General features: G+C 47.5%; 1 protein-coding gene across 3 annotated transcripts in view; it reads left to right on the top strand.

The window, feature by feature from the left end:
• Positions 1 to 20,307, top strand: part of SLC6A9 (solute carrier family 6 member 9) — a 229,477-nt gene that overhangs the window by 54,973 nt on the left and 154,197 nt on the right. For 2 of the 3 annotated variants that reach the window (XM_063939480.1, XM_063939481.1), the window contains exon 2: positions 7,461 to 7,604. In XM_063939480.1, coding sequence (XP_063795550.1) covers positions 7,575 to 7,604 — 30 coding nt within the window. In that variant the 5' untranslated portion in view covers positions 7,461 to 7,574. Of the gene's footprint in view, positions 1 to 7,460; positions 7,605 to 9,420; positions 9,502 to 20,307 lie in introns of those variants that run through there. The other variant, XM_063939483.1, reaches the window with a different exon arrangement.

Genomic DNA, 20,307 nt, shown 5'->3' on the forward strand with positions numbered 1-20,307 from the left:
TTCGGCCAGCCACGCCTGCGTTTTTCCGAACACTCCCTGAAAACTGTCAGTTGACACCCAGAAACGCCCACTTCCTGTCAATCACTCTGCGGCTGGCTTTACGACTGAAAAGCATCATCGCTAGACCCTGTGTAAAACTACATTGTTTGTTGTAATAGTACGCCGCACGTGCACATTGCGCTGCATACGCATGCGCAGAAGTGCCCAGTTTTTGCCTGATCGCTGCACAGCGAACGAATGCAGCTAGCGAACAACTCGGAATGACCCCCATAGGACGCTGCAGTAAAAGGATTGTTTTTCGCCCTATCTACAGCGCAGAGACTTGCTGCAGATGCAGTGGCATACCCTCCAGCTGCACCTTTTTGGCAGGTACAGTCCCTTTTTTTTATGGTCTGTACCGTTTTTTGACTCTCCAAGCTTCCATTGAAAGTATAGGAAAAGGGGTGTGGCCACGCCGCTGTACCCGTGGCCACACCCCCTTTTCGAATTTGTATCAATGTTTATGTGTAAATTGTTGGAGGGTATGATGCTGCAGATGCAGTGGGCCTATTTTGGGGTGTGGGGCTGGAGCTGCAGCTCCATCAGTCCCATTGCTAATAGTGCTCTGTGAACACACAGCAGGCAAAGGGCAGAGCCTCCCATTGGATGTAACCTATGTGGGAGGGCGTTTCTCGCCCAATCAGCTGTGTACTGGGTGTGATAGACCTGCCACTAACCCAATGAGAGCTCCTAGCCACGCCCAGCGTTAGAGACCCAGGCACAGAATCACAGGGCTATTATATAGGAGATTCCAGAGGGCAGAAGAAAATAGCCAGTGGAAGGTGTGGTGGGGTGTCGCAGATTGCATCATCATTGTCCTGCATAATTTTGTGAATAGTGGCCTTGAATACTCCTGTATATATCACTATAAAGTGGGCGGGTGTGGTATGTTAGATAGACTAGAATTAGGTCGACAGTGTCTAGGTCGACCACTATTGGTCGACAGTAAGTAGGGACTCTAGGTCGACATGTACTATGTCGACATGAAAAAAGGTCGACATGAGTTTTAAAAAAAATGTTGGTGTAGTTTTCTTCATAGAGTGGCCGGGGAACCCCAATTTGTGCACCGTGTCCCCTCGCATGGCTCGCTTCACTCGCCATGCTTTGGGCAAGGTGCCTCGCTCCGCTACCGCTGCACTCGGCACAGGTTACCGTTCCCAATTGTAGTCCACGTGGATCGTAAAGTATGAAAAAGTTCAACTTTTTTTTTGAAAAATTTGAAAAACTCATGTCGACCTTTTGTCATGTCGACCTAGAGTCCCTATTGACCTAGAAACCATGTCGACCTACTTACTGTCAACCAATAGTGGTTGACCTAGACATTGTCGACCAAGAGACCAGATCCCAAAGTGGGCGCGATGTGGGAGGGTGACCCTCACTCTTCCACTCTCCAAACTTTGGGGTTCACCTGCCAATTCATTCTTATGTTCAGAGACAGTTTTTATCAATTTGCATTTACCAAGAGACAGAAATGAAAAGGAATCTAATGAACCGTTTTGTATGTGTTCATGTGCTCTCAGTTGAAGTCTTTATTTTTCCCATATACCTGAGATGACAGGTGCACTCTGACCTGTAAGCTACATGAGTTCTTCAGTCATATCATTGACATTATAATTGAAACCTTTATTACACTGCACATTTTTATGACTCTTTATAATTGTTATTAGAATTTTCATACCCACAATAAGAAAGGTTAAAGAAATCCTGACCTTTGGAGGATCCCTCGTTATCAGATAAGCCTGTGTTATCTCTGCAGCCGTCTTCCTGAGCACCTCATATTAGTACTTGTTGGGGGTCATTCCGACCCGTTCGCACGCAGCGGTTCTTTGCACGGCGGACGCATTGCACACCTGCGTTGTTGCCTGGCGATGATCATCGCCGGGCAACGACGACACCAGCGACAAATGTGATCGCATCGGCGAACGCAAGAAGATGGACAGACGGGAGGTGTGTCGAGGCGTTTGGAGGTCGGATGTCTGACGTCAGGACCGGGACCTTCATCGCTGGATCCGTCGCACAGGGTAAGTATGACCAGGGCTGGTCTTGTTTTACGTGAAACTTTTTTAGCATAGCAGGGCTGCACAAGTGATCGCAGCCCTGCTATGCTAGAATACACTCCCCCAGAGGCGGAGATTAGTTGATCGCACCAGCAGCAGAAAGTTGCTTGGTGCGATCAACTCGGAACGAGGGCCATTGTGTTTTCACCGTGCGTGGATCTGGCGACTGGCCAATGGCCCTCATTCCGAGTTGATCGCTCGCTAGCTGCTTTTAGCAGCAGTGCACACGCTAGGCCGCCGCCCTCTGGGAGTGTATCTTAGCAGAAGTGCGAACGAAAGGTTAGCAGAACTGCGCTTAAAAATTTTCATGCAGTTTCTGAGCAGCTCGAAACTTACTCCTACCTTGCGATCACCTCATTCAGTTTAGTTCCTGCTTTGACGTCACAATCATGCCCTGCGTTCAGCAAGCCACTCCCCCGTTTCCCCAGGCACGCCTGCGTTTTGACCTGACACGCCTGCGTTTTTTAACACACTCCCGGAAAACGGCCAGTTACCAACCAGAAACACCCACTGCCTGTCAATCACTCACCGATCAACACAGCGACAGAAAAGCGTCGCTCGACCTTGTGTAAAACTATATAGTTTTGTGTGAAAGTACTTTGCGCGTGCGTACTGCGGCCCATACGCATGCGCAGAAGTGCCGCTTTTTCAACTAATTGCCGCGCTGCGAACGAAAGCAGCTAGCGATCAACTCTGAATGTGGGCCTATGTCTCCAATGTTTACAAACATTATAAGTGCAAACATTATAAGTGCAAATAGTGAAAATACGGATGGATGGATGGATGAATGAATGAATGAAAAATAAACAAAAAATGCCAATTACAGTGATGGCGTACTGTACATAAGGCAGCTATCGGGGAAATTCCCCATTCTGCCGATGCCTGGATGGAGGATCATGTTGGAAATTCTCGAGTTGTTGTTTCCGACCAAAAAAATGATCATCGATGTCCGCTGATCAGAATATTTTGATTGCCACTGGCAGAATGGGTAATCGTGGCTCAGATGTATGGATCCCATAACCCTCTCTATTTCATTTAGATCTCAGCTGACCTTTAGTACACAAGATGTTTACTTTAGTCTGGGGAAATCTGTGGAAGTGATAAAGGACGAGCGAGTGAGTTAAAAGGTGCTAAGACCATAAGTGTGAAAACATTGGGCGGAAATCAAATGTTATTAAGGGTCCCCTCACCTGTGCGTACCCGCCGGTAGCTATTCAAATGTTTCTGCCGGCGGGCGCGAAACCTTCATATCAGCTCACTACCCCCAGGGGTGGTGAGCTAAAATGCGCGAAAAGTGACCCGTTTGGACGCCTAAACGGGGGACTTTTTCGCGTCTTTCCATTCGTTTAGATATGGGCGCGATCAGCGTGATAAATGGGGACAATAGAATATCGCCCAGCGATCTCCCGTCACTTTAGACGGGAGATAGGGCGCGATTAAACACTTGAATTCCCCCCATTGAGTTCACCTGTTCAGTAAATTGTTACTACTAGGACCATAGTAAAACGGGTGTGGTACAAAATGTCAACATTCAAAATCTTGACATGGACGTTGCGTCAACATGTGACATGTCGACGATCATAGTGCCTGCATGTCCACATAAGGTTTTTATACTGTTAGAGCCCTAACCCTAACTGCAGCCTAACCCTAAACCTGATGTTGAAATTGTGACTGTCGACATAGCGTCATGTCGGCATTCTGAATGTTGACATTGACTATGTTGGCCTAATGACTACATAACGTTTAACACACTCGGGTTAATTTTTTTCACAATGTTTATTTTGTACATTTTGCATGTAATAACTAATAACTGTTATGTTTGGATGGTATGCTGTTCATATATGTTGTGTGCTGATCATACGTGTTGTGGGAGCTGGACACACATGATATTAATGTGCTCATGTGAGTCCAGAATTTATTCATTTAGAGGTCCGGACACTGGGGTCCAAGAAGTCAACGTTCGACGACACAGAATTGTTCATCAAGTTCAACCTGTTAGTCTTAAAAATATTACAGTAGGAGATCACTAATTTTAACTTTGGTGAATAATTAACCATTAAATCGATTCCTCTTATTTATTTATTTTTATTTTACTATTATTTTATTTTATTACTATAGTACATGATTTACCCACCATAACCCTGTATATCCTTATCCATTAGGAATTTATGTAGCCCAGTCTTAAAAGTAATGACCGAGTCCGCCATTACTACTGTCTCAGGCAGGGAATTCCAAGTACATATTGTCCTTACTGTGAAGAAACCTTTCCGTCTCTGTGTGCAAAATCTCTTCTTCTCTAACCTAAGCGGGTGTCCACGTGTCCTTTGTGGTGATTTTACCAAAAACAAATCCCCCGCTAGCTCTGTGTATTGACCCCTTATATATTTGTAAATGTTTATCATGTCCCCTCTTAATCTTCTTTTTTCCCAGTGTAAACATGCCCAGACTATCAAGCCTTTCCTCGTATTCAAAACAGGGGTGACACCCTCTCGTTTTGAAGAACGGTGCCAGGTGCTGCCTCCACTCAACCCCCAAATGGACATGCTGCTGACAGGGGGCTGCGAGCAACATCGTAAGACCCGTTCTGCACCCGTCTTACCCCCAAACATTGTATTTGTATGTAAACCACTGGGTTTGCATACAAAGATGAATGAGGCCCTGTATCCAGGTCTAATATCACACACCTAAACGATCCGACCGGCTTTCTGAGCAATGAAACGAGCTAGAGAACATTTGGCTTCGAGTGTACACATTAGTCATTTATTTCCTCAATATGAACGATTATCTCTCCTAAGATCATCACAAAGGGGACATTTTCGACCGGTTTTGGAATGATAAATCAGCCCTGGTTGCTGCATATACATTCTGGGATTAATTCAGAATTGTACGCAATGCCGATATTTGCGCAGTTCAGTGATTTGTATTTTGTACTGCGCATGTGGCAGAGTGGCACTGCACACGCAGCAATTGATTAGCGATTGCGGATGCGTTTGCATATTTTTGCAGATCCACTTCCGTCCAAACACGCAGTTGCGAATGCTTGCACCTCTGAATCAGGCAAGGAGCATACAGAAATCAGCTGATCGGCTCAGTTATTGTAGCGTGTGTAAGAATCCTTCTCCAAGTACCCTCTTTCTTGGAATGGGATGCGGCTACATTGCCGGCAGCCGGAATCCTGGCGGTCAGGATACCGACGCTGGAATCCCGACCACTGACAATGTCGACAGCCGGAATCCCGGCTTACAGGGGCTATTCTCACTCGTAGGTGTCCACGATACCCATAGAGTGGGAATAGAACCTGTGGCGAACGTAGCGAGCCACCAAGCCCGCAGCGTGGTGAGCGCAGTGAGCCCGCAAGGGGCTATGTTGTGCTCTCACCCCTGCCGGCATTCTGACGGCTAGGATACCGGCGTCGGTATGCTGACCGCCTTCATCCCGGCCGCTTGCATATACCATAGCCAACGCCTGGAATCTCTTGTGTTAAGCTTTATATGAATTATTAAGAAATTATTTAAATCTGTCAATAATGCAAGTAAAGGGTCAAAATATGTCAACCTAGGTTTTCAAATAATAATTAGGGTGTGTACACACGGTGAGATCCTTGCTATGCCCGATTTTCACTTGCGATTACCCTTGAACTCCCTGGAGCCCAGATAGCACAGATTTTGACTAACTTTTCTTGAGATATGGACTATGGGGTAATTCTGAGTTGATCGCAGCAGGAACTTTGGTAGCAATTGGGCAAAAGCATGTGCATTGCAGGGGGGGCAGATATAACATGTGCAGAGAGAGTTAGATTTGGGTGAGTTATTTTGTTTCTGTGCAGGGTAAATACTGGCTGCTTTATTTTTACACTGCTATTTAGATTGCAGCTTGAACACACCCCACCCAAATCTAACTCTCTCTGCACATGTTATATCTGCCTCCCCTGCAGTGCACATGGTTTTGCCCAACTGCTAACAAAAATCCTGCTGCGATCAACTCAGAATTACCCCCTTTGTTAGCAGTTGGGCAAAACCATGGCCCTCATTCCGAGTTGTTCGCTCGCAAGCTGCCTTTAGCAGCTTTGCACACGCTAAGCCGCCGCCTACTGGTCTTAGCATAGTAAAATTGCGAACGAAAGATTAGCAGAATTGCGAATAGACACTTCTTAGCAGTTTCTGAGTAGCTCCACACTTACTCGGCAACTGCGATCAGTTCAGTCAGTTTCGTTCCTGGTTTGACGTCATAAACACACCCAGCGTTCGCCCAGACACTCCCCCGTTTCTTCAGACACTCCCGCGTTTTTCCCAGAAACGGTAGCGTTTTTTTCACACACACCCAGAAAATGGCCAGTTTCCGCCCAGAAACACCCACTTCCTGTCAATCACATTACGATCACCAGAACGAAGAAAAAACCACGTAATGCCGTGAGTAAAATTCCTAACTGCATAGCAAATTTACTTGGCGCAGTCGCAGCGCGAACATTGCGCATGCACAATTAGCGGAAAATCGCTGCGATGCGAAGAAAATTACAGAGCGAACAACTCGGAATGACCACCCATGTGCACTGCAGGGGAGGCAGATATAACATGTGCAGAGAGAGTTAGATTTGGGTGGGGTGTGTTCAATCTGCAATCTAATTTGCAGTGTAAAAATAAAGCAGCCAGTATTTACCCTGCACAGAAACAAAATAACTCACCCAAATCTAACTCTCTCTGCACATGTTATATCTGCCCCCCCTGCAGTGCACATGGTTTTGCCCAACTGCTAACAAAGTTCCTGCTGCGATCAACTCAGAATTACCCCCCATGTGTGCTTAGGATTTTGGCTTATGTGAGATGTCATTGACATGTGAGATGAACTAGATAGTACACCGATCTAGCAAGGATTGACTTACCTGCACGGTCTATCTTTTCTTGCGATGCCGATCTGGTGGGACCGCACATCGGGATCGAATCGGGATTGAATCGGGATCGCAAGGTGACTTTCACCTTGCAATCTGCACTAACTTTTCTTGCGATTTTGACTATATAGTCAAAATCGAAAGAAAATATCTCCCCGTGTGTACATACCCATAGTGTCCTTAAGTGGGGTAATATTTACAGTTTCATCTCTTCTCTGTGACCTTGATCACGTCACCTCCTCACCCCATGCAGATCAGGTCATCAATGCCTTTCTTAGATGTTACTACTGGGACTCATTGTCATATCCACCATCTAATAGGTTACTGTTCCGGATTGCAAAACAACCGCATCAGTGTAGATGACCTTTTATTTACATTTCACTATTGATCTGTTACGATCATTTCCCTCTGATGCTGGGGTACAAGTTGTACTTTCCTGTATAAAATGCTTATTTACTTTTCTTTTTCTCTCTTTCCAGCCCAGAGAATTACGGGATCAGACAATATAACTGCAGCACCCTCTGCAAGCTCCACTTCACGAAAGTGACTTTTCTCTGTAGTCACTTGTCAGGCGTCTCCCTACCTCTAGGAAAATGGCTGAGAAATGCGGGGACAGCATGCTGGTAAGAGCGACTTTGATTTCCTTTCCTCATGGTCAAAGTGCTAATGTTGCAGACCAGAAATTAGCTCCAAAATGTTACATTATATCAGTAAGGAACCAAATGTTCCTTTCTAACATGTAGACAAGCAAATTCTGAATTTAAAGTAGATCTGATGAAAAAAAGTTGATGGAAAAAAAAAACTTACATTTTTTGCAGCGATATAAGGCTTTTTATAGTTAACATTTATTTATCTACTGCATAGTTCCTTGGCTAGCTTTCTATCGACATGTGGAGGAGGATAGGAACTGTTTATCAGCAGCTGGTGGGTGTAGGAGCTGTCTAGCATAGCAGCAGCTGATGGGTGTAGTAGCTGTCTAGCATAGCAGCAGCTGATGGGTGTAGTAGCTGACTAGCTTAGCAGCAGCGGATGGGTGTAGGAGCTGTCTAGCTTAGCAGCAGCTGATGGGTGTAGGAGCTGTCTAGCATAGCAGCAGCTGATGGGTGTAGGAGCTGTCTAGCAGCAGCCGATGGGTGTGCGAGTCTTCCTGCAGCAGCCAATGGGTGTAGGGTCTGTCTAGCAACAGCTGATAGTTGTAGGAGCTGTCTGGCAGCAACTGATGGGTGTAACAGCTGTCTAGCAACAGTCAATGGGTATAGGAGTCATCTAGCAGCAGTTGATGGGTGTAGGAGTCTTCTAGCAGCAGTTGATGGATGTAGGAGTCTTCTAGCAGTAGCCAATGGGTGTAGGAGACTGCTAGTAGGAGTCTTCTAGCAGCAGCTGATGAGTGTAGGAGTCTTCTAGCATCAGCTTATCGGTGTAGGAGCTGTCTAGCAGCAGTTTATGGGTGTAGGAGCTGTCTAGCTGCAGCTGATGAGTGTAGGAGCTGTCTAGCAGCAGCAGCAGCTGATGGGTGTAGGAGCTGTCTAGCAGCAGCAGCTGATGGGTGTAGGAGCTGTCTAGCAGCAGTCAATGGGTGTAGGAGTCTTCTAGCAGCAGTCAATGGGTGTAGGAGCTGTCTAGCAGCAGTCAATGGGTGTAGGAGCTGTCTAGCAGATGATGGTGTAGCATGATCTTAAATAACTAACAAGGTTAATTTATAATGAGAAAACCAGAAGTCTTTCTGTTTTCAACTGGTCCTAGATTTGGGCCTAGCATTCTATCTCTCTTTTTATTTTTTTGGGTTGGGATCGGTGAATTGAGGATTTCCACCATGTTGAATTTTGCTGATGACCCGACCCAGTCATTGACAAAACGTGGAATTTCTGCAATTACTAGTAGATGTATGGGCCTCTTAAGGCTGGAGAGGAAAATACGGGTAGAACAAAGGTAACTGTCAGGATCAGAGTTACACACAGATAGCAAGATTTGTAGAAAACACTTGTTGCCACCATTTACAAGTTTAAAGACACACAGGAATTTTGGTACTGCAGTTGTGTGACACTATATACCCACTCAGTTATCTGGCACAGACTGCTGGGAGAATCAGGGTTTTAAAAGCCAAGCTCAGAGCCAACTCGTTGCTGGTGGATGAAGAGATTAATTATTCCATAGCTGGAAAGACATAAACCCAACACACCTCTGGGAGTATGCTACTGCGCCAACAAAGTCCACACAGAGACCAGTACTCCCAAGTCTTGACAGCTACTGGCTGGAAGAATCCAACTGTCAGGGCAAGGACCTCTTTCCCAATTCTCATTGGTTCTGTATCTGTTCTCCAGTAGGACACGACAGCTTCCCACTGAGCGGTCTCCTGAGCTCCCTAGTGAGCTGCAGAATTTTTCGATCTCGTTACGGAAGGTCACAAACTCCAGGGCAGATTGCAAACTAGCGTTATCTAAGCTGTAACTTTGTCTAATCCTAATAAGAAGTTAACACTTTTTAAATTCAAGGAGTAAAGATGGGCACGGTTGCTAGATGGTAAGCATTAATTCCTTTTGACGTTTGTAGAGAATATATTTGTGTTACCTTATTTCTTGTACTGTGGGAAGGTGTGCCATCTTGTAACAGCCAATGGGTAGGGATTTGACCTTTGAAGTGTTGGTACCTGCTTTTTCTTCATCGATATTTGTGGCCAAACCCCCTGATCACATTAACTTTGGCTATTTGCAGACATGATGAGTAATAGAACGATGTCTTGTATACGAGGGGCTGTGAGCTGTATGTAATCTACTACAGGCATTTGTGACATACTTATAGTAGTGAGTCTTTATGGCACCGGTCATAACACCTGAAGAATCCCAAACGCGTCTTTGACTCAAATGTATTGAAATTTCATCATATTGTAACACAGGATAAGTAGGCATCAATTCTCACTGGCTCAGTGTAAGGTACGCATTCAGTTTTGTGATGCGTCTCAAGGGAAAACTGCTCCATTCCGATGTGTTTATGCCACTATTTGTTCCATCTTTAAATAAAGGACTCAGTGGGGTAAGTTTACTAAGATGGGAGTTCTATTTAAGATGGGTTGTTGCCCATAGCAACCAGTCAGATTCCAGGTATTATCTTCTAGAAGGTGCTAGATAAATGAGAAGTAGAATCTAATTGGTTGCTATGGGCAACATCCCATCTTAAATAGAACGCCCATCTTAGTAAATTTACCCCAATGTTTCCTTTAATTGGCTGTAATTGCTACTTACAGTGACAGGTGCTGTCTGTCTGCTGACATGGCGCCTGGTGTCACGGAAAACTTTTGCACATTTACTCTGATGAGCCAGTGTGATGTCCACCTATCCTGTGTCAACAATATGATGACATTTCAATAAATTCGAGTGAAAGAACTTGTGATGGGGATCAAATGAGGTTCCTGGATTCATCTTTCCATGTGCCCCTTCAATGCCCCACATGCCATCAGACCACCACACATGCTTCTTCAATGATCATCAGCTTCTGCCACATGCCCATACCTGCCCCCAATTCTTATTATGCCACATAGTAGTGCCCCCCAATTCTTTTTCCACCCAGTAGGGCCACACCATAGGGCCCTAATTCATATTATGCCACACCATAGGCCCAAATTGATATTATGCAACACAGTATGTCCAAAACGGTATCTGGACTCAAGGTCGACACACATTAGGTCAATACCTATTGGTCGACATTGGGTAGGTCGACACAGGAAATAGGTTGGCACGGCCATTAGGTCGACATGGAAAAAGGTCGACATGAGTTTTTGACATTTTTTTTACTTTTTTTTACTTTACGATCCACGTGGACTACAATTGGGAATGGTAACCTGTGCCGAGTGCATTGAGCGAAGCGAGCCATGCGAGGGGACACGGTGCACTAATTGGGGTTCCCCGTTACTTTACGAAGAAAACTACACCAAAAACCCCCATAAAAAGCCCATGTCGACATTTTTCCATGTTGACATTATCTGTGTCGACCTAATGGTCGCGTCGACCTATTTCCTGTGTCGACCTAGTCACTGTCAACCAATAGATGTTGACCTAATGTATGTCGACCTAGACACAGTTGACCCTGAGTCCCATACCCGTCCAAAACTGATAGTGTGCCACACGGTATGCCTCAAATTGATAGCATACCACATGTTATACCCCAAATTGATAGTATGCCACATTGTATGTCCCAAATTCATAGTATGCCACACGGTATGCCCCAAATTCATAGTATGCCATACAGTAACCCTCACACAAGTATAGAAGTGACTGTCCAAGCATAGTTCCAATTCCAGTAAGAAACTTCAGAAGAACCATTGCAAAAATACTAGAGGAGGGTGTCCGGTTAGACAATAAAGAAGCTGGGTGCAGACAAAACAGTAAAGTCAGCCAAACTCTGAGCTCATTAGAGGACCCAGTTGCTGACCCAGCACACACTGTGTGAACCTTGCAAAATCTCTTTTGTCAAACAAACATTACTGTGCGTTGTGTTATGTTATGATGACCCTCCTTTGCAGGATCCGATCAACAAGCTGCACCTGCTCTGACACTGTCCAGCTCCCCCAGGTATCACACTCCTCTTTCTTTGGGGTCGATTCTATTCGGCAACTTAAGAATAGCGCCGGGAATTAGCTCCCGCGCTATTCAATTCAGCTGCTAGTGACCCGCAATTGTCGGGAATTCTTCTCTCATCCCCGGGGGATGAGAGAAGAAACCCGACAAAAGTGCTGCCTCGCGGCCGGCGCGAGGCTGATTCTGTCGGGAATCGGCATTGCCGCGGGTAGTTAAGTCGGAGAATGCCCGTTCTCCCGACAAAACTACCTGTTAAGTCGGCGAGAACGGGACATCGCCGACTTAACTGGAGCTGAATTGAATAGCGTCGGGAGCTAATTCCCGGCGCTATTCTTAAATTGCCGAATAGAATCGACCCCTTTGTGTCTGTAATCTGCAGGGGCAGGAAGATGGATTGGACTCCAGACAGCCACCCACTTGGTGGCATTGTTCAAGGGAAAAAGGGAAGAGGCGGAGCTACACTGGTGGAATGTGGCCAACACGCGCATCTCCTCATGTGACAGGCACACCCCAACTAATCCTGTTTCCACCTCCGGAGCAGATGGAAACTTTATTAGTACCTGACTTTTATAAAACCTGGTCGCTAGGACTAAAATCTTTGTTGCCATGGCGACCTGGTGCCCAGGGTTTGTTCAGCCGTATTTGTGTGTGGATTATGGCCACGGTCATTGTACTGTCTAGGGCAGTGATTTTCAACCTTTTTTTACTCGCGGCACACCAAACAGTATTTTAAAATTGCCAAGGCACACCATCCGTTCCCCACAGAAAACCCCCCCAAAAAAACACACATTGGGCCTCACAATAATAAAAAATCCACACATACATTGGTCTAGACCACAGGTTCTCAAACTCGGTCCTCAGGACCCCACACGGTGCATGTTTTGCAGGTCTCCTCACAGAATCACAAGTGACATAATTAGCTCCACCTGTGAACCTTTTAAAATGTGTCAGTGAGTAATTAATACACCTGTGCACCTGCTGGGTTACCTGCAAAACATGCACTGTGTGGGGTCCTGAGGACCGAGTTTGAGAACCACTGGTCTAGACAGAAAAAACAATCACATTGCTCCCCACATAAATCATGTTGCTCCCCACATAAATCCTATTGCTCCCCTCATAAATCAATCACATTGCTTCCCACATACTGTAAATCATGTTGCTCACACATAAATCAATCACATTGCTCCCCACATACTGTAAATCATGTTGCTCACACATAAATAAATCACATTTCTCCCCACATAAATCCTGTTGCTCCCTACATGAATTATTCACATTTCTCTAACGTCCTAAGTGGATGCTGGGGACTCCGTCAGGACCATGGGGAATAGCGGCTCCGCAGGAGACAGGGCACAAAAATAAAGCTTTAGGATCAGGTGGTGTGTACTGGCTCCTCCCCCTATGACCCTCCTCCAAGCCTCAGTTAGGTTTTTGTGCCCGTCCGAGCAGGGTGCAATCTAGGTGGCTCTCCTAAAGAGCTGCTTAGAAAAAGTTTTTAGGTTTTTTATTTTCAGTGAGTCCTGCTGGCAACAGGCTCACTGCATCGAGGGACTTAGGGGAGAGAATTTCAACTCACTTGCGTGCAGGATGGATTGGATTCTTAGGCTACTGGACACCATTAGCTCCAGAGGGAGTCGGAACACAGGTCTCACCCTGGGGTTCGTCCCGGAGCCGCGCCGCCGACCCCCCTTACAGATGCTGAAGATTGAAGGTCCGGAAACAGGCGGCAGAAGGCTCTTCAGTCTTCATGAAGGTAGCGCACAGCACTGCAGCTGTGCGCCATTGTTGTCACACACTTCACACCAAGCGGTCACGGAGGGTGCAGGGCGCTGCTGGGGGCGCCCTGGGCAGCAATATTTAATACCTTTATGGCAAAAGAATACATCACATATAGCCATTGAGGCTATATGTATGTATTTAACCCATGCCAGATATCTAAAACTCCGGGAGAAAAGCCCGCCGAAATAGGGGGCGGGGCTTATTCTCCTCAGCACACAGCGCCATTTTCCTGCTCAGCTCCGCTGTGAGGAAGGCTCCCAGGACTCTCCCCTGCACTGCACTACAGAAACAGGGTAAAACAGAGAGGGGGGGCATTTTTTGGCGATATTTTGATATATTTAAGCTGCTATAAGGAACAACACTTATATAAGGTTGTTCCCATATATATTATAGCGCTTGGGTGTGTGCTGGCAAACTCTCCCTCTGTCTCCCCAAAGGGCTAGTGGGGTCCTGTCTTCGATAAGAGCATTCCCTGTGTGTCTGCTGTGTGTCGGTACGTGTGTGTCGACATGTATGAGGACGATGTTGGTGTGGAGGCAGAGCAATTGCCGATAATGGTGATGTCACCCCCCAGGGAGTCGACACCGGAATGGATGGCTTTGTTTATGGAATTACGTGATAATGTCAGCACATTGCAAAAATCAGTTGACGACATGAGACGGCCGGCAAACCAGTTAGTACCTGCCCAGGCGTCTCAGACACCGTCAGGGGCTGTAAAGCGCCCTTTACCTCAGTCGGTCGACACAGACCCAGACACAGACACTGAATCTAGTGTCGACGGTGATGAAACAAACGTATTTTCAAGTAGGGCCACACGTTATATGATCACGGCAATGAAGGAGGCTTTGCATATCTCTGATACTGCAAGTACCACAAAAAGGGGTATTATGTGGGGGGTGAAAAAACTACCTGTAGTTTTTCCTGAATCAGAGGAATTAAATGATGTATGTGATGAAGCGTGGGTTAACCCAGATAGAAAAGTGCTAATTTCAAAAAAGTTATTAGCATTATACCCTTTCCCGCCACAGGTTAGGGCGCGCTGGGAAACACCCCCTAGGGTGGATAAGGCGCTCACACGCTTATCAAAACAAGTGGCGTTACCGTCTCCTGATACGGCCGCCCTCAGGGATCCAGCTGATAGGAGATTGGAAACTACCCTAAAAAGTATATACACACATACTGGTGTTATACTGCGACCAGCCATCGCCTCAGCCTGGATGTGCAGTGCTGGGGTCGTCTGGTTGGATTCCCTGACTGAAAATATTGATACCCTGGATAGGGACAGTATTTTATTGACTATAGAGCAATTAAAGGATGCTTTCCTTTATATGCGAGATGCTCAGAGAGATATTTGCACTCTGGCATCGAGAGTAAATGCGATGTCCATATCTGCCAGAAGGAGTTTATGGACGCGACAGTGGTCAGGTGATGCGGATTTCAAACGACATATGGAAGTATTGCCGTATAAAGGGGAGGAATTATTTGGCGTCGGTCTATCGGATCTGGTGGCCACGGCAACTGCCGGAAAATCCACCTTTTTACCTCAGACCCCCTCCCAACAGAAAAAGACACCGTCTTTTCAGCCGCAGCCCTTTCGGTCCTATAAGAACAAGCGGACAAAAGGACAGTCATATCTGCCTCGGGGCAGAGGAAGGGGTAAGAGAGGGCAGCAAGCAGCCCCTGCCCAGGAACAGAAGCCCTCCCAGGGTTCTGCAAAGCCCTCAGCATGACGCTGGGGCCTTACAAGCGGACTCAGGAGCGGTGGGGGGTCGACTCAAGAATTTCAGCGCACAGTGGGCTTGCTCACAGGTGGACCCCTGGATCCTGCAGGTAGTATCTCAGGGTTACAGGTTGGAATTCGAGAAGTCTCCCCCTCGCAGGTTCCTAAAGTCTGCTTTGCCAACGTCTCCCTCAGACAGGGCGACGGTATTGGAAGCCATTCACAAGCTGTTTTCTCAGCAGGTGATAGTCAAGGTACCCCTCCTACAACAGGGAAAGGGGTATTACTCCACGCTATTTGTGGTACCGAAGCCGGACGGCTCGGTAAGACCTATTCTAAATCTGAAATCTTTGAACCTGTACATACAAAAATTCAAGTTCAAGATGGAGTCACTCAGAGCAGTGATAGCGAATCTGGAAGAAGGGGACTTTATGGTGTCCCTGGACATAAAGGATGCTTACCTGCATGTCCCAATTTGCCCTTCACATCAAGGGTACCTCAGGTTCGTGGTGCAAAACTGTCATTATCAGTTTCAGACGCTGCCGTTTGGATTGTCCACGGCACCTCGGGTCTTTACCAAGGTAATGGCCGAAATGATGATTCTTCTGCGAAGAAGAGGCGTATTAATTATCCCTTACTTGGACGATCTCCTGATAAGGGCAAGGTCCAGAGAACAGCTGGAGGACGGAGTAGCACTAACCCAACTAGTGCTGCAACAACACGGGTGGATTCTGAATTTTCAAAAATCTCAGTTGACCCCGACGACACGTCTGCTGTTCCTGGGAATGATTCTGGACACGGTTCAGAAAAAGGGTTTCTTCCGGAGGAGAAAGCCAGGGAGTTATCCGAACTTGTCAGGAACCTCCTAAAACCAGGGAAAGTGTCTGTGCATCAATGCACAAGAGTCCTGGGAAAGATGGTGGCTTCTTACGAAGCGATTCCATTCGGCAGATTCCACGCACGAACTTTTCAGTGGGATCTGCTGGACAAATGGTCCGGATCACATCTGCAGATGCATCAGCGGATAACCTTATCGCCACGGACAAGGGTGTCTCTTCTGTGGTGGTTGCAGAGTGCTCATCTGTTAGAGGGCCGCAGATTCGGCATACAGGACTGGGTCCTGGTGACCACGGATGCCAGTCTGAGAGGCTGGGGAGCGGTCACACAGGGAAGAAACTTCCAGGGAGTATGGTCAAGCCTGGAGATGTCTCTTCACATAAATATACTGGAGCTAAGAGCGATTTACAATGCTCTAAGTCTGGCAAAACCCCTGCTTCAGGGTCAGCCGGTGTTGATCCAGTCGGACAACATCACGGCAGTCGCCCACGTAAACAGACAGGGCGGCACAAGAAGCAGGACAGCAATGGCAGAAGCTGCAAGGATTCTTCGCTGGGCGGAAGATCATGTGATAGCACTGTCAGCAGTATTCATTCCGGGAGTGGACAACTGGGAAGCAGACTTCCTCAGCAGACACGATCTACACCCGGGAGAGTGGGGACTTCATCCAGAAGTCTTCCACATAATTGTGAACCGTTGGGAAAAACCAATGGTGGATATGATGGCGTCCCGCCTCAACAAAAAACTGGACAGGTATTGCGCCAGGTCAAGAGACCCTCAGGCAATAGCTGTGGACGCTCTGGTAACACCGTGGGTGTTCCAGTCAGTGTATGTGTTCCCTCCTCTGCCTCTCATACCAAAAGTACTGAGAATTATACGGCAAAAGGGAGTAAGAACGATACTAGTGGCTCCGGATTGGCCAAGAAGAACTTGGTACCCGGAACTTCAAGAGATGCTCACGGAGGATCCGTGGCCTCTACCTCTAAGACGGAACCTGCTTCAGCAGGGACCGTGTCTATTCCAAGACTTACCGCGGCTGCGTTTGACGGCATGGCGGTTGAACGCCGAATTCTAAGGGAAAAAGGCATTCCGGAAGAGGTCATTCCTACACTGGTAAAAGCCAGGAAGGAGGTGACTGCACAACATTATCACTGCATTTGGAGAAAATATGTTGCGTGGTGTGAGGCCAGGAAGGCCCCCACGGAGGAATTTCAACTGGGTCGATTCCTACATTTCCTGCAAACAGGATTGTCTATGGGCCTCAAATTGGGGTCCATTAAGGTTCAAATTTCGGCCCTGTCGATTTTCTTCCAGAAAGAATTGGATTCAGTTCCTGAAGTCCAGACTTTTGTAAAAGGAGTACTACATATACAGCCCCCGGTTGTGCCCCCAGTGGCACCGTGGGATCTTAATGTAGTCTTGGATTTTCTCAAATCCCATTGGTTTGAGCCGCTCAAATCGGTGGAGTTGAAGTATCTTACATGGAAAGTAACCATGCTACTGGCCCTGGCTTCAGCCAGGAGAGTATCAGAATTGGCGGCTTTATCATATAAGAGCCCATATCTGATTTTCCATACGGACAGGGCAGAACTGCGGACGCGTCCTCATTTTCTGCCTAAGGTGGTGTCAGCGTTTCACCTGAACCAGCCTATTGTGGTGCCTGCGGCTACTAACGATTTGGAGGATTCCAAGTTGCTGGACGTGGTCCGGGCATTGAAAATATATATTTCAAGAACGGCGGGAGTCAGAAAGTCTGACTCACTGTTTATATTGTATGCACCCAACAAGATGGGTGCTCCTGCTTCTAAGCAGACGATTGCTCGTTGGATTTGTAGCACAATTCAACTTGCACATTCTGTGGCAGGCTTGCCACAACCTAAATCTGTCAAGGCCCATTCCACAAGGAAAGTGGGCTCATCCTGGGCGGCTGCCCGGGGGGTCTCGGCATTACAACTCTGCCGAGCTGCTACTTGGTCAGGGGCAAACACGTTTGCATAATTCTACAAATTTGATACCCTGGCTGAGGAGGACCTTGAGTTCTCTCATTCGGTGCTGCAGAGTCATCCGCACTCTGCCGCCCGTTTGGGAGCTTTGGTATAATCCCCATGGTCCTGACGGAGTCCCCAGCATCCACTTAGGACGTTAGAGAAAATAAGAATTTACTTACCGATAATTCTATTTCTCGTAGTCCGTAGTGGATGCTGGGCGCCCATCCCAAGTGCGGATTGTCTGCAATACTTGTACATAGTTATTGTTACAAACAAATTCGGGTTGTTATTGTTGTGAGCCGTCTGTTCAGAGGCTCCTACGTTTGTCATACTGTTAACTGGGTTCAGATCACAAGTTATACGGTGTGATTGGTGTGGCTGGTATGAGTCTTACCCGGGATTCAATATCCTTCCTTATTGTGTACGCTCGTCCGGGCACAGTATCCTAACTGAGGCTTGGAGGAGGGTCATAGGGGGAGGAGCCAGTACACACCACCTGATCCTAAAGCTTTATTTTTGTGCCCTGTCTCCTGCGGAGCCGCTATTCCCCATGGTCCTGACGGAGTCCCCAGCATCCACTACGGACTACGAGAAATAGAATTATCGGTAAGTAAATTCTTACTGCTCCCCACAGGAGAAAGAAAATAACAAATATTAGCCCCTACCGGTCAGCTGTCCTCCTCCCTGTTCCTCAGTGGCGGGGGTTGTTCATAGTGGAGTGCTGTGAATACTGAGCAGTGGGCGATCGGGCAGGTGTGGATGTGGGTGGGCAAGGAAAGCTGTGGGCGCGGGTGGGAACTGGAAGTTGTGTATGCAGGCGGGTGGGCTGGCTGGGTTGTGAGATGCGGCGGCCGTGACCTATGATATCTCACCGCTGCGTCATCAAGGCACAGGTCACAGCCGGAGCATGAATGATCCTCTAAGAAGAGCCCGGGCCAACAGTTCACTCTGAAGGTGCAGGAGGCTGCTCTGGCTCCGCGGCACACCTTGCAACTGGTCGCGGCACACTAGTGTGCCACGGCACACTGGTTGAAAAAGCCTGGTCTAGGGGCAGAATTTGTGGATGGATTATGCTCATTATGCCGGCTAGGGGCAGTTGCAGGGCGTGAGGGAACTGGTTTTGGACTTAGAATCAGCTCATCTCACCTCCAACACTCCCCACTCATCTCACCTCTAACAATGACCACTCATCTCACCTCCAACACTCACCACTCATCTCACCTCCAACACTCACCACTCATCTCACCTCCAACACTCACCACTCATCTCACCTCCAACACTCATCACTCATCTCACCTCTAACACTGACTACTCATCTCACCTCTAACACTGACCACTCATCTCACCTCTTACACTGACTACTCATCTCACCTCTAACACTGACCACTCATCTCACCTCCAACACTGACTACTCATCTCACCTCCAACACTCACCACTCATCTCACCTCTAACACTGACCACTCATCTCACCTCCAACACTGACCACTCATCTTACCTCCAACACTCACCACTCATCTCACCTCTAACACTGACCACTCATCTCACCTCCAACACTGATCACTCATCTCACCTCCCAACACTCACCACTCATCTCACCTCTAACACTGACCACTCATTTCACCTCCAACACTCACCACTCATCTCACCTCCAACGCTCACCACTCATCTCACCTCCAACACTCACCACTCATCTCACTTCTAACACTCACCACTCATCTCACCTCCAACGCTCACCACTCATCTCACCTCCAACACTCACCACTTATCTCACCACTCATCTCACCTCCAACACTGACCACTCATCTCACCTCCACCACTGACCACTCATCTCACCTCCAACACTGACCACTCATCTCACCTCCAACACTGACCACTCATCTCACCTCCAACACTTGCCACTCATCTCACCTCCAACACTCGCCACTCATCTCACCTCTAACACTGACCACTCATCTCACCTCCAACACTCGCCACTCATCTCACCTCTTACACTGACCACTCATCTCACCTCCAACACTGACCACTCATCTCACCTCTTACACTGACCACTCATCTCACCTCTTACACTGACCACTCATCTCACCTCTTACACTGACCACTCATCTCACCTCCCAACACTCACCACTTATCTCACCTTCAACGCTCACCACTCATCTCACCTCCAACACTCACCACTCATCTCACCTCTAACACTGACCACTCATCTCACCTCTAACACTCACCACTCATCTCACCTCCAACGCTCACCACTCATCTCACCTCCAACACTCACCACTTATCTCACCTCCAACACTGACCACTCATCTCACCTCCACCACTGACCACTCATCTCACCTCCAACACTGACCACTCATCTCACCTCCAACACTTGCCACTCATCTCACCACCAACACTCGCCACTCATCTCACCTCCAACACTCGCCACTCATC

Source organism: Pseudophryne corroboree, chromosome 9 (assembly GCF_028390025.1).
Source record: "Pseudophryne corroboree isolate aPseCor3 chromosome 9, aPseCor3.hap2, whole genome shotgun sequence".
NCBI lineage: Eukaryota > Metazoa > Chordata > Amphibia > Anura > Myobatrachidae > Pseudophryne > Pseudophryne corroboree.